Genomic DNA, 15,939 nt, shown 5'->3' with positions numbered 1-15,939 from the left:
CTCTTCTTAGAGCACGCCATGTGAAATTACTCATTTCTCTGACTGTAGTCTCTTGTCTCTACAGATTAGTAACTAATCCAATCAATCACAAATGTCTAACATTTGTTTAATCTGCTACTGAATGACAACTCCAGCATTGTCTTAAAACAAGTAAGATTGATCAATTCATTAAAACAGCCTATTATAATATCCCCACATCTACTGGAATTGTTGTGAAGTTCAGGTGAAATATTTAAATTTTAAATGCTGACACATTCTCATTCTTTATTGCAAACTGTACCACAAACTGTTCAAAAAAAGCATACAGCGCAGCAGCAGGGGAAGAAATGTTCAAAGATCTTGAACAAACCTTTGATAATTACAACAAGGAGCAAGGGGATGTCTGTGCCAGGATGTGCAAAACCACTGACAATCAGTTGGTGATTGCCATATGCACTCTAATGATGAGGAGGGTCCATGGCAGGCTAAGAGAGAGTGGCGAGATGATGTTTGTGGACTCCTCGGGGAATTGTGACCTCCACAATCACTGCCTTTTCCTACTCCTCACCCATCCCTCAGCTGGTGGTTTGCCTTTGGGTGTATTTATCACCACGTCTGAAACCCAGACTGAGGGGCTACCTGCAAACCTACACACAAATTGGAGTGCAGCCGATAGCTGTGTTTAGGAGGAGGAGAGCATGTGATTTGGGGGGGACCCACTAACAAGCCCCCACCCTCCCCAGAGGTCGGACACTCAAGTGGAAGACTTAGAGTGGAGTAGTGTGTTGTACATCAGGCTGATGGTTGGTCCATATAGAGACAATTATATATAGCTTAGCTTTAATATAAGACATAAAGTAGTCCAAAAACATGGCCTGCAATAAAAAATATTTCATATGTTTGGTTACTTACATTGAATGAAATGTTAGTGTCTTATTTGAAATTGATTTGATTTGTAAAACTGTGGATATGCCTTCAAACAATTAGTTGCAACAGTATTGACATTGTAAATTGCTATTCATTTTCACCAACATCAGATTTTTTGTTAGTCAAAAAGTTTTGAACTATTTTGTTATATGGTACAAAACATATATCTTGGGAATTTAACATAATTTTAGAGGTAGTATCTGTAGGATCAAAACAGTACTGGCAAACATGTATTCATATTTAATAAATATCAGTGACGTGTTGGCTAGACAGTCATACGCTAATACTTTTCTACTAAATTGACTATGCAGTTAGTTGTTGTTGAAGCTACTTATGAGCATCTAAAAATTTGCTCATAACTCTGATGTCAGCAGATGCAAAACATAACCATTACATCAACAACAGGCATGAGATTGCAGCATATAAACTTAAAAGGTTATGCGTGAGTTCTTACTTTATAGTGCAGGGACTGAGAAAAAGAAAAGAATTCATTACACAAATTCTTGTTCCAGCAGAGTCTGAGATAATATCTGTACCTGCTGAAATACAGTGAGGTTTTTAATACCAGTGAGGGTGCTTTAAGTCGATCAGTGCACTCTTTATCCAGACCGATGCATAATTCATCTGATAGATTGGAGTTGTGGATAAAGACTGCTAATGGGCCTTAATATCATCACCATAAGGTTCTGATTTGAAACAGATCGTAAGTGCAGCTTTCCAATTCCTCAGTGTACCAAGAAAGTGTTCTGTAAATAAGATTAAATGTCATTCCACAATATATCATTTTGCACATTTTGAATCCTTTCTGACAAAATGTAGGAAAATTGATTAAAATGGGCTGCATACCAGCCCTTTCACTGGAAATGTGATTATTTCAAACAGCATGAACACACTGAGCTACTGTATTTCCAGCTTTAATTCAGCTTCCTATTAAAAACAACAACTACTTTATTGTGTGTGTTTAAGTAATTCTAGAGATTCAGTGAACATATAAAGACACTGTTCTGTTTTATCATTCAAATACTGCACAGTGTATGTCAAAGATAAACTTCTTGATTCTATTGTACTGCTCTCTAGCACACCTAAACCCAAAAATTTCAGCTGTGAGGAAATTTTGGGTTCTATTTAGGGCCATAACAACAATCAGGGTGTTCTGAATTTATCACATCTATCTTTGTTATGTAGTTTGATCTGTCTTGAAAGAGCACAAACACAACATGCCAGCACTGTGTACATAGAAAATTCCTAATCATCTTAAACCTGCAGTGCGGAGCTTTTACATATAAATGAACATCTGTTACATTCAAGCCTTTACCAAACAAGTTTACACAATGCTGATTAAGCCTATCACTGCTAGATAAATCTCTCTGTATTTCACAGTATACAGAGTTTTTAAATCTCATGTTGGGCATGACATTCCCGTGCTGGCCGTTTGGCTGTTAATTGTGCGGCTTTTCTAGACTTTCCAAACATTATAGGATTGAACAGATCAAATTCTGATAATGAAATGAGTCATTTCACAGGGGTTGTGTGACAATTTATCCACCGTTTTACAGCCGCAACAGTAGGTTACAGCCAGTAACCGGGCCGGTGGACCGTCAAGACATATCTGTTTTCACTGGCCCTCTCTGTGTGCCTGTCATTCGGGGTGCACATGAGAGCGTGCTGCATGCCTATCAGGCAATCACAGCTGGACGCCCCTTTACTCTCACTGCCAGAAAGGGGTGATAAAAGTCCCACACTCCAGCTTTAATATACAAATAAATTTCATGTGGAATACAAGTTTTCCATGTAATTGTGTTGATGTCAAGACCTTTAATTGCAGATCATTTCAAACATCTGTTTGATGCAGCATTTCTTTCATGAACTTGGTTACTGTTTGCAAACTGTATAACTGTGCATTTTATTTACTTATTGCACAGGAATATGAGTGTGTATTTTTCTTGTCACTCTACATTTCATCATTAGGGCCCAAGCACAAAAGTGCCCGGGGCCCAACAGTCCCTGGCACTAAAAGTGTGGGGGACCTATTGTTTTTGAAGGATTATTTTATTATTATTGTTCTAGTATACCATTGCATTTTTGATGGGCTTAGGCAAAAACTCACAGACATCAGAACTTGTGAAAATTGCAAAGTTCTGTAGTGATTGGGCTTGGGCGCGACCAGCGGGCTCCATAGCACCCCCAAACCCAGGGCCATTTTGGAACAAAGTTTCTTTGATGTGCATGAAATTCGGTGGGTTGATAGCTCTCATTATTGTCATATTGACATAAAACATATTTTTTCAAAATTTTTGGCCCAACAGGAAGTCAGCCATTTTGGATTTTGTGCGTCAATTTTCATTTTACAAACACATTTGAGGCCTTTCGGATGTGAGAAAACCCATGAAAGTTGGGTAAGTTGCAATTAAAGTTGGGTTGCTGCAATAACAGCAGTTCGACTACGGAGTGGTTCACCTGTGGCACACCCCAACATGCGCGAAGGAGCGAAGGCCCAATCATTGCTGCTTTAATTTGTTTTTTTTTCCTATGATTCATTTTTCAATTCAAATGTCACTTTTTGTGTTACAATAAACTCAATTAAAGAACTGTACTAACCCTGTTTTTATCTACGTGTATATCACCCCTGATTGATTCCCATCAATCTTTTATCATTTTTTGACAAGATTTGTCCAAAAAATTGTTGGTTTGAACCCAGTTTTTTTTTTTGTTTTTTGGAGGATTTTTATCAGAATGATATAAAAAGTTACATTACATTCTAGTATATAAAAGTAGTAATGACTTTATCTAAAGTGTAAACGAGGTGTTTAGAAGATATTGACTGCTGTAGCAGTCAATATCCCATAAGCCTGGTCATAACACACTGAATGCAAAATGAAAAAAATTATCTTTTCCTATAGGGTACATACGTTCATTGTCAGAGTAGTGGCAGCATTATAAACACACAGTGCCGTTTGACATTTCATGCATGCCAGCCAACCGAATACGATAGTATTTTTCCTTATCAACTTTGAAAAGGCAGTCACCAGAGAAGATAACAATACCATCTTAGGTTCAGTACGCCAAGACAGTTTATTGGCATCATAAAACCATAAACATTATCTATCAATGCATCTTTTTGGTTAACATAGCTATAGGGAATTTTAGACCTTCCTTATGTGGCCGTTAAAAGGTTTGATGTCAAGAACATTTGTTCATTGTGACTGGATGAACAAAGTTCATTAACTCATTAAACTCATTAAATATTCATGACTTGACTTTGCCATAGGAAAGAATGTTTACATGCGCCACTGAGCAACTATCACAAGAATGAACAGGGCTCCGCCTCCAATGCTGTATCCAGTTGTCTTAATACATCCATGGGCTCACCATGGCTATCCCCTGCGGTGAGGCTGTGGCAGAAATGCATTTTATCACAAGTTGGCTGGGTACAGTGCAGCTAAAGAGGACCGACCTGGGCTGATGGAAAAACCCCATTATAGACTTGTGGTACAACCATAAAATACACCAGGGGTTCCCAAACTTTTTTAGACCATGGCACCCCTTCAAAGGAAATTTTTTGTCATGGCACCCTGAGTCACCAAACCCCCAATTTAACTTGCATTGCCTACAGTAGTTTATCGGTTTTAACATTTTCATAATATATTATATTATAGTATATAACATCAGTATTAAGTTTAAAATAGGCTCATTCTCAATCACTCAGAACTAAGAAAGCCAACAGGTACTATCCACTTAAAATAAACAATGAATACAATTAAATGCATTAATGTGTCAAAAGTATACTATGCAGGATTCGTCAGTTAGTGTATGTAAACACAACATTCAAAGTTGGCTCCTCCTCCCGGGCTCAATGACATCAGAGCGCGTGCGCGAGAGAGGAGCAGTGGTCGAGCATGCTAAAGAGTGAATGAAGAGAGGGTGTGGTGCTACTGCGAACAAAGCAGTAAATCAGATCAATAAAACATTATTTTCTGTTTGTTTCACAGTGGTTATGTTCTAAAGCATAAATAAACATGCCCACACCTCCGCACAACCCTGCGGGAAGGTGCTGCCAATTTTGTGAGAATGCAGCTGAAGCACACGCCTCATCCTGTCCGCTGTGGCCTCTCTGCTTTGCGCACATGTGTGTGTAGCTCAGCCCAGCCCTCAGTCAAACAGACACACAGACAGAGAGCAGAGGAGAGAGACGGAGACAGTGATGTAACCTAGTCACTACATTTTTTTAGAGTCCCGACCTCACACCCTGCACACTGTTTTTGGCTGGGGGATACACACCCACTGCCCAAAGGCTGATGCCAAGAAACACCCAAACACAGCAAAATAATAAGAAAACTAGAAACACTGCCTTGTGGGTGTATGCCTCAGCCAACCAGTCAAGTTGCAGTTTACATCCATGTCTGTCTAGACTCATCATATTTGTAGTAAAGACTTTGAAGGAATTTAATAAAAGGGATTAAGTGTATTTTCTTGTATGACATTTTGACATTTGTGTGAAACTTTGTCATAATTAGCGTATGAATTCTTGATTTATGGCCAAAAACATGTTTTGTAAGGTCACAGTGACCGCTGACCATCAAATTCTAATCAATTCATCCTTGAGTCAAAGTGAACGTTTGTGCCAGATGTAATGTCCATGAAGCCGTTAGCTGAGTAGTTTTGTTGGTTGGTTCAGATTCAGTCATCTCTGTGTTGAGATGATTGAATCATCACTGAGTCATCTCTCTCGTTTTGATATATCTGAAAATGTAAATTAAAACGTAATTCATGTACATTTTGCCGATTTTTTAATGCGCTGAAACATTATTAAAAACACGCAATAGATGAGCAATGATATGATAAATCTTGCCGCACCCCCGGCCCTGCCCTCACAGGTTTCTTGGTCTATTCCCTAAACACATCTATTGCATGTCTGTCCGTCCTGACAGAGGGATCCCTCCTCTGTTGCTCTTCCTGAGGTTTCTTCCATTTTTTCCTCATTCAAGAGTCCAAGGACAGAGGATGTTTTATTACTGTACAGATTGTAAAGGCCCCGGAGGAAAATTTGTGATTTGTCATATTGGGTTATACTGATAAAATTGACTTGAAATACTAGCTGCAGCAGACATACAGCAGAACCCTGTAAAAGACCTGTTTACAGACTTATGAAAGAAAGGGTTAAGGTGGGTTAAAAAAAAAGAAGGAAAAAAAGCTGTGCAACTCACTTCATCAATTCTCTGCTCAATCTTCATCTCTCCATGTTCTTGTATTGATCTATGAAGAGAGAAAGACAAAGACAAGGAGAGGAAGGATGAGATGATGAGTCATAATCACAAGGGCAGAGAAAATAGCTCTTCACTTGAGGAACGCTTTTAGGTAGCAACACATACCCAACCACCTCCACCCATCAACTAGGAGCGGGCTTAAGGATAAAATCCTCTATCATGGTGGATATGTCATTTCATATTGCAGTACCAATATATGTATCATGATATGGATGATTCTCTGTTTACTGATAAATTAAACAGTAATATAAAGAAGTCATGTACAATCTGCCATAAAGCAGTCCTGCTCATTGGTTTGCAACACTGCTATTAATGTCCTCAAACAGCCAAAGCTATGAAAAGGGATAGCAACCATGGTAAGAGAGCCTTAACGCTTGACAACGCTTGTCTGATGTTATTACCTTATGCCAAATCAGCACAATGATTGTATGAATTCACACAGTATTTCAAAGCAAAGAGTAAAGATAGAGCCGTGCTCTTAGACACAGAACACATAAAAGTAATTAGTTCAATTATATCAATACATAAGATTAATTTATTCACATTTCTGGTTTTGACATGGCATGTTTACCTCTCACACTTGGGGAAAGAAATTATACATTTGTTTTTACAACATCTTTAACCTTAAAGAAATAAAGTCAGTGCAGCTGTAATCTTTGAATTACATTCACTAATTTTTCAACTTGCTGATTTTTTCACCATCTCAACTACACTGCGGCTGTCACAACTCAACTGAGACAGATGCTCTGCTATGCAATGTATACTGTATACATGTATGTAACAGACCAATTACAGTCCAGTCAGCCGCTGATAGCTTGCACTTATCAGAGTAGCAGATCTTTCATATTTTATGAGGACAATCTGAATCAATTTCAGGAAGATCCTTCATGGTGGGCAGAGTGAACCATTTTTCATGAGGTGAGCTGAGCACTACATGCTCTTGTTGGGACTGGTTAATCAAACGGGTAAAACTAATCCACATCAAGAGGCAAAATGGCTCATGTCCATTAAGATAACCTCATCAGACTTTCCACTCCTCCACTCCACTTCCAGAAAATGTGACTTCTTCGTGGCGAGCCCTCTGAATTCTGAAAACCTTTTGTATTATTATACAGTTTGAAGAGTTTGATTGTCAAAAGAATCTATTTATCCTGGCCTCATTTTATAGTGTTGCAACAAAATTTGTTTTTGTCAGTCCACAGAAAATCCAGTAATTCTGTCCACTTGAAATAGAGGAACACTGGGAAAACAATCTGACAGAGCTATGAAGAGGGTCGGAGTGGTGGGGTGGGTTGTCAGGGTTCAGAAAGCATTTAAAGGGGGCATGTTTAAGCTCAAAAATGGGTGTTTAGTTGCTCTTTAAGGATAATATTACATTGTTTGATGAGCCTGATGTTGGTGAAGGTAAAATGATTTTTCACAGAATATCCTGGTCTATTACAGAACAGAGCATTCGGCAAAATGTTGTCCAGAACAATGGGTTTAGTTTCCATGAATGATGCAGAATATTAATTTAAATTAATTTTAAGATGACAGTAGGCAAGCAAGCAATTAGGTAACAGAGAAATGTAATATCATACCTCATGTTTGTGTATGTTCCCCAGACAGCTGGAAGAGAGAAAGAGAAAACTTATCACAAAAATGGTAGCATCATGAATATTAAGTACATATATAGTGTCACATGCAACGATGTCACATTTTCTTGAGAAGGTGAAATGAAGAAAAGAATCCCCAGCTGTTTTCTTCTCTACCCTTGGCTCCTACAACTGAACTGTTTGACAGGTGGATTATAAATCATTGGGCAGAAATCTTTCACCTCTTCAGATTTTCATACTCTCATACTATGAGAAATCTGACTATTGGATGGATTAGTATGAAAATCCAGCCACGTAACAATGGGGCTAGAACAGTGACATTTAAATTTTGGCATTGAAAATAAAATTTGGCATTTAGAACAAAACCTGAACTGAAAAAGGAGACATTGGCGTTGGAAGACTTGTATTGGAAATAGTTGAATTGACACTGAAACAAGTTCCATTGAAAAATAAAACACAGGTTTTAAAAAATTACCATCTTATTACTTTGTTTTGATATTTTTTGCATTATGATGTGTTTTTCAATGTCAATCTTAAGATTTTTTCCTCATGTCTGTATTTTTTCAGTAACAGTTTTTTTTTTTTTTTTTTTTTACACTGTCAGTTTTCAGTGTCACTGGTTTTCAGTTTCAACTTTCTGTCAGCATTCTGGTGTAAAGTGGAGGGCCCTTGCTGGGACTGCATTACCCAGTATGCCTTGCAGTCCGACAATACCCTAGGGCAATGGCGGAGATTTTGAGCCAGACTGATGTAATTTTCGCTCTAGGACTATTGATATGTCACTTTAAGTTTTAATATTTTTTTCAGGCGAGAAAGTTACCATGTAGATTCCCAATATGTGGTCAGTTTATCCAAATAACGCCTGTTTGTAAATCTGCTGTGACGTTTCGGAGCCACTGGCTGGGTGAGACCAGCCGGTCATCTCGCAGCAGCAGCCTAACTCCTGCGTCATCATCCCGGGGAGAAAATGATCCGATGAACTGATATGTGCTCTTTGGTAGTTTACCGCTGGCTCTAATGTCTCTATAGCACTTTGATAGATGATATAATTCCTTTTGAAAGATAAATGTTAGTCTCACAGATGAAATCTACCAATTGTAGCTGCCACATTAGTTTGTCTGAATGTAAAGTGAAGCTTCATGTTTTTACTGGTCAGAACAACAGTGCTATGTATGTACAGATGTCCCCACATTTCAATACATATAAAGGTATTAAAATGAACAGATCAGTTTACATTAAATTTCGTTTTATTTTCTGTACATATGGAGCCCCAGAGGCGGTGCTGTTGTTCTGTCCAGTAAAAACATGAAGCTTCACTTTACATTCAGACAGTAGATCAGTATATCGGATCATGTTCTCTCCAGGATGATGACGCAGGACTCAGGCTGCTGCTGTGAGATGACCGGCTGGTCTCACCCGCCCAGCAGCTCCTCACATCTGCAAAAACGCAGCAGATTTACAAACAGGCACTATTTGGATAAACTGACCAGATAATAGAAAATCTACATGGTTACTTTCTCGCCTGAAAAAATATTAAAATTTAATAAAGCGACATAGTAACAGTCCTAGAGCGAAAATTGCAACAGTCTGGCTCAAAATTTCCACCATAGCCCTTGGTTATTATCGGACCGCAAGGCATACTGGGTAACGAAGGCCCAGCGAGGGCATTCCTCTCTACGCCAAAAACTGCATAGCATAAAAAAAACTGTCACTGAAAAAAGACAAAAAATATCAATAAGGTAATAATATTGTAATTTTTTTAATGCCCGTGTTTTATTTTTCAGCGGATCTTTTTCAGAGCCAATACAACTTTTTCCAATACAAGTATTCGAACGCCAATGCTTCTTTTTTCAGTTCAGGTTTTGTTTTCAATGCCAATTTTATTTTCGATGCCAAAAGTTAACTGTTACTGTTCTAACCCAATACATAACAGCCTTTCTCTCAGATCCAGCCATTTGTATGTCCTCTAACCTTCAGAGTGAGTTTATTTTATTGAATCTTCACACTAACCATGAGATCAGGAAAGACTTTTAAAATCACTGGAACATTCTGTCTCAGTGTAGATCATTAGTCTCACCTACAGTATATTTCAGTCTTTGGCCTCAAACCAGCCTTTTAAATCAATAATATTTCTCCACAACCCGCTTTAATCTTTCACAATTTTGCCTCATAAAACAGGAGTTCAGCATGGAAAAAAAGCACAAACAGTGCTAGGGGCAGCGGTGGAAGAAATTAATTACATTTACTCTTATTACTGTAACAAAGTCATTTTGTACTTGTACTATCTTGAGCATTTTTAAAAATCAGTAATTTTACCTTTACATGAATATATTTTATGTTTTACGTTGGTACATTTCAAGTCAACATCATTACAGATTAAGAACAAAAGTCACATGAAAAAGTCATGACATGCTGTGTGAAAATGGATCAAGAAGAGGAAGAAGCTGGTGGTGTGTCTGCGGTTGCACGAGGGCAGGGCTCGATGTCCAGCGAGGTGCCGCTCGGCACTCAGTGAGATATGTGTTTTAATGTAAATGTTCAGTGGTGATGTGTCAGGGGATGTGAGGGATCAGTCTGGACCGAACAGTCTGTCAACAGTACAAAAAATGCACAACAACAAAGCACTAAACTATGAATGACGCCATTATGAGTTATGGTCAATGTTAACATTATTGTCGCTCAGCATAATTTAAAAAAAAAAAAAAAAAAAAAAAAAAGAGAACAAAAAGTTGTGTGTACGTACATTAACCACCCAGTGAGCTCACTGAATAACCCAAATTGAACACATCCACAGTGTTGCCTGACTAATAGGTGCAAGATGGGTCTGGCTAACATGCAGATGATGGATGTTGCAGCGATGACTAATACATGGGACTGTGGAAATGTCTGCTCTGAATTTGAGGACAGCAACATCGGTTCAGGCCTTTAAGCAACTGTTAAAAGCTCACCTTTTTAGCCTAGCTTTTATTTCAAATCTGTAGTTACTATGATGCCATTATTGCTATTATCATTGCTGGCTGTAGAGCTGCAATGTTAAGTCAATTGACAGAAAATTCATCTGTAACCATTTACTATCTACAGATTCTCAAATGAGAGGATGTAAAGCATAATTTCAAATCACACATGACATTAAACTGAATATCTTTGGATTTTGGACTGTTGATCAGGCAAAACAAGACATTTGAAGACATCACCAAGGGGTCTAAGACATTATAACTGGCATTTTCTGACATTTTATAGACCAAACCATTACTGGAAGATCAATCAATAATGAAAGTTAGGGCTGCACCTAACGATTATTTTCATTATCAATTGATCTGTTGATTATTTTCTCAATTAATCGATTAGTTTTTTGGTCTATAACATGTCAGACAATGGTGAAAAATGCAGATCACTGTTTCCCAGAGCCCAAGGTGATGCCTCAGATGTCTTGTTTTGTTCCAACTAAAAGTTCACATCCCAAAGATATTCAGTTTAGTGTCATAAAGGACTAAAGAAACCAGAAAATATTCACATTTTAGAAGCTGGAATCAGAGAATGTGGACATTGTTTTCTTAAAAAATGACTCAAAATGATTATTGACTATCAAAATAGTTGGCAATTAATTTAATAGTTGGCAATCAATTGATTAAATCGACTTATCATTGCAGCTCCAATGAAAATAATTGTTTGTCACAGCCCTATGTCACCTCATATACACCTTTATACCACCGAATTAAACTGTAGATAAAGATAGAAACTGTGTGTCAGCTAAAGAGCTTGCAGCACGGGTTATTTTTGTAACCACCACCAACAACCGAAACAGGATAAATACAGTGGCTTCTCATCGAGAGCCACGCAAATTAAATTTTATATGGGTCTGATATTGGCGTGAAGGTCTTAAACAGAGGACCTGTTAGCCACGGTGAAGCCGGCCTAGCTTGGGTCCGTGGGATAGCTGCAGGGGAAAGGAGGGAAGACTGGAAAAGAAATGTGACCAAAACAGCACAGAAATAAAAGAGATGTGGAGAAAAGTGAGGGAGAAAGACAAAGACAGTGATTCGGCATGTCTGTGACAGCAGGGGAGAGAGAGGCATCCTGTGTATGTGAGAGAGAGAGCCAAATGTAATATTATCCCCACTGGACAGACAATTTAAATAATATTGCGCTGCAGTATGCAGCACTATCCTTCTATTTTTAGATTTGACGCAATCAGTTAATGTTTCTTTCTCTCACAGTTTCAAAGCTTGTCAGGGTTAGAAAACTCAGAGCTCAGTCTTGTAAACCCCTTCCTGTTCAGCTAGATGTCGACTAGCAGCGCAAACAACAGAAATTCTGAGGTTCAGGAACTAAGTTTTAAGATGTTTACACAGAAAAGCAAGATCAAAATTAACTATAAGTGTAAAATGATTGAGACGGCATTTTGTTAGGAAGTGGCCATGGTATAAGCAGGATATTATCCCTTATTACTGTTTTATTTATTTTTTGTTTTGTTTTTATTATTTCCCTTCTTTCCTCTTTTTAAATATATTCTAATAATTTAACTTGGTTTATATTGCCTGCTCTTCTCTTTGAAGATTTTTGAAACACTGCATTTTGTGTATGAAAAGCTACTATATAAGTCAAATTTACCAAGATTAAACTTTGACCAAGATTTCAGACAACTCATGACTTTGCAGGCAAAAGGGTTTGGAAAACGCTTGCATCCAGTGAAAAACTTGTGAAAACTGTCTGCCCACAATAGACAAAGAGTAAAAGAGATGGAGACCAAAGTGCACCAGTGAGAGAGGCTGAGTGACAGAGAGTGAATGTGGTGTTTGATAGGTGTGTATCACAGCGAGGGCGAGCTAATTTGTATTTCAGTAACGGAAGATATCAAGACAGCTATTATTTTTTTCCTGATGATCCATTATTTTCTCATCTTATATTGTGATTATGTTTGTATCCTGGCGCACATAAATGGTGTATGTAATGAAGTCTGACTTTAAATTGGTTTTGATTTCAAAAGATCTAGGCTCTGTATCCGGACAAAGATTATACTATATAAAAGTATATTTCTTATGTTCAGCAGAGTGGGTCATGTGGGTATCACCTGACAGCAGCAACAAAATTCACTTTACAGCCTGCCCACAAAAGAGGATACCTCTAGTGATTTTCTGATGGTACACATTGAACGCAAGTGGATTGTTATGAATGATTCTTGAGATTATATCATAAAAAATTTAAAAAAACAACTCTTTAGTCATTTCCATCAGTAGATGTAAATAAATTCCCTTTACCACATAATCACATGGAACTGTGTCTCCCAAATGCAATAAAGGGAGAAAGTACATCTCAATAGGTTTCTTTTGAGCTACAAAATCCAGTTCAAAAACCATCCTGTAATCTAATATATTTTTACTGTATGTTGAGCCTGGCTACTTCATGGTGGCTCTTCCAGAGGAACTGATGACATAAGTTAGGTTTGTCAAATTATGTCCAACCAGTCTTCAAAGTCTTGCTGGGCACATTATGGGGGCTTGGCCACCAAACAGTGGCTTATGTTTTTTTTTTTTTCAGTTTTAAACTACTGACATGAGTTTACAGTTTGGGTATCATGTTTGAAAATAAACAGCCACAATAATAATGCCAGTTTAACATATGAGATACATTCAGGTAACACAAGTTTAGTTTACTTACAGGCAATGTAGGCGATCAAAGCGAGGGCAAAAAGTAGCTTCATCATTCTTCTGTTTAATCCTGATATCAGCCAGATGACCCGCTTCATCATCCGCTCAATGCAACAGGACCAGGAAACCAACACGTTCAGGTGCAGCTATAGCATTTTGAGTCACCGTTGTTCACTTCCTCGGTGGAACTGGTGCTTCCAGATGTCTTGAAATGTTCAGGCCGACTGTCAATGACTTGGTGTCCCAAATTCATATAAAATGTGCTACACGGGACAGGCCAGCTAGCTGCTCCTGCTACGTCAACACCAATCAGGAGCAGTTTACGTGGCTAGCAGCGTACACACAGGTAGCCAACAGTTACCAGGAGTGTCCACATTTACAACTACATATGAACTTGTTTATCAGCGCCATTTGTTCCCAGACTACGTTAACAGTCGCATATGCTGTAACACACGTAGACGGATATCTGAAAGGTACATTTACAAACGTTTCAGTCACAAATAACACAGTGAAGCCAAACAGTTAGCCGTTAGCGCCACATTTAGCTACTAAACTGACAGCGTATTTTCGTTTTCTTTCATAACTGCCGCTAAAAAAAACCCTAACAGACGCAAATCCCGCCTCGCAATTATATCCAGGTTAGTACCGACAAAATAAAACAGCTGTTCATTTTAACAGTGTACAAATGCACACACAGTTTGTCCCTCTCAGCTGGGCCGATGAATAGCAGATGAGCGATTACTCATTGCTCGATTTAGCAGCCTGACTTTTCCTGCAGACTTGTGTGACGTTCATTTGCTCTGGCGTGCCTCTAATAACAACAACTGTTTTGTTTTATTTATTATTTTATTAGTGCGACCTTAAAACCATTTGCAATTTGACAAACAGAATAATATGTACTCTGCATCTTTATTTATGATGGCGTAGCTTTCAAGTTCCAGTACCACTTATTTGCAACACTGACACAATGGCTCATTCATTCCATGACACGAAACTTTCCACACTGCACTGAACTAACCTTGTTGCATACCGTGTTGATTCCCCCATTTCAACCTCTTTGGCGCTGTAAACGTTTTGTGTGGCAAGATGGATTTGCATTTGTAAAATGTGTACTATATGTCCTGATGCTGCAGGTATCATTTATAGTAAGACAACCAGACAGACAAATTCAACCTTTACCATGCTTGTATCCATATAGGTTAATATACAGCAGATGAGATGTAGTGCAATGTAAAATATGCACCAGCTTGTAGACATAGGTCATATTAAAAATGTACTTTCAGACAGATATTCACTGAATTCTTAGAACATTATACACCACTGTAACATTTATGATTGTTATGTTTGTTATATAACATTTGCGTATTAAGTTTTAAACATATACACTCATGTCTGTTACAGACTCAAGTTTAATCTATTGTGTCTTAAGCCTTAACTGGCAGTTCTCTCACTCATTGCCGTAATGAGACAGGACAGCGGAACAGCTGATGATGAGGAGTAATTTTGAGTTATATTGCCCCTAAGCAATGATTTATAATACAGTCTCATTCCGAAGAGTTTATTATTTATTATTTATTATTTATTGCCGTGGAGTAATATCCTGGTGTAATTTGTCCTCAGGTCTGTAATTGACCTTGTTGGTCATTATAATCTGCACATGCAAGTCCTGTATACAAAACCAGACCTTTTAAAGAATGCTTCCCACAAACACCTCTGACTGAAAGAGAGATAGATAATTAAACCAAAGTGCAATTCACCAATGATCCATACTGACATTTTTTACTTTTGATACTTCACACTCAGCTTAACAGCATTGCATGTATAAAATTGTCTAAATGACAAATAATGAACAAGCATAGACATCCTGAAAAATGATTATGTGGGTTTTTCTAACAAATCAAAATGGAAAAATTGGCTGTAGACACCTAGCCTAATCTAATTTCTCAACCCTGTGAGTACCACAGATAAAATTCCCCTCAATTGTCTTGGGTGACAGCAAACTCTCAGAAAGGGAGAACTAGAGCACCAGAGACCTCCGGGAAGAGAACTGCTCGAAGCAAAGAGAACCCAGATTAAATGGAGGAACAGTGAGAGTTGAGAATGTACCTCAATGTTGGAATCTGGGTCGATGAGTTCATATGACTTCTCTTCTGAAGTGGGCACTCCTTCAGGTAGGGACAGGAATGGGGGTCCTGTGAGCGATGTCGTGCTAGCTAGCTCGGCTGCAGGTACAGATTGAGTAGCATGATCCGCCGGACTTTAAGTGGTGCAGATGTAGTGCCACTGCTCAGGTTTGGTGAACTTCCTGATACGCTATACTCTGTTCCAAACATACACATAAATCTGTCTGGTCTGGTTATATATGTATCCCAAGACAACCTTGCTGTCCATGTAGAACTGCAATGTGTCTGCACTGATGTCCAACTCGCTCTCTACCAACTCCGCCGTTTCCACTGCCAATACAGCCACACCCAGCTCCAACCTTGGGATAGTGTGGGCAGCTGGGAGTGCTAGTTTCGCTTTTCC

The 15,939-nt window shown here is 38.4% G+C and overlaps 1 protein-coding gene across 1 annotated transcript in view; it reads right to left on the bottom strand.

Moving 5' to 3' along the window:
- The window catches only part of uxs1 (UDP-glucuronate decarboxylase 1), a 53,172-nt gene extending 38,459 nt beyond the window's left edge, over positions 1 to 14,713 (bottom strand). The window contains exons 1-3 of the mRNA XM_042426006.1: positions 13,424 to 14,713; positions 7,751 to 7,778; positions 6,111 to 6,159 (exon numbers count right to left, since the gene is read on the bottom strand). Of these exons, the coding sequence (XP_042281940.1) occupies positions 6,111 to 6,159; positions 7,751 to 7,778; positions 13,424 to 13,514 (168 nt within the window). The 5' untranslated portion in view covers positions 13,515 to 14,713. The remainder of the gene's footprint in view (positions 1 to 6,110; positions 6,160 to 7,750; positions 7,779 to 13,423) is intronic.
- Positions 14,714 to 15,939: the final 1,226 nt, after the last annotated feature.

The sequence above is a fragment of the Thunnus maccoyii genome, chromosome 11, assembly GCF_910596095.1.
Source record: "Thunnus maccoyii chromosome 11, fThuMac1.1, whole genome shotgun sequence".
NCBI lineage: Eukaryota > Metazoa > Chordata > Actinopteri > Scombriformes > Scombridae > Thunnus > Thunnus maccoyii.
Note: the sequence above shows the minus strand (reverse complement) of the source record. Positions and strands in the feature narration are given on the sequence as shown.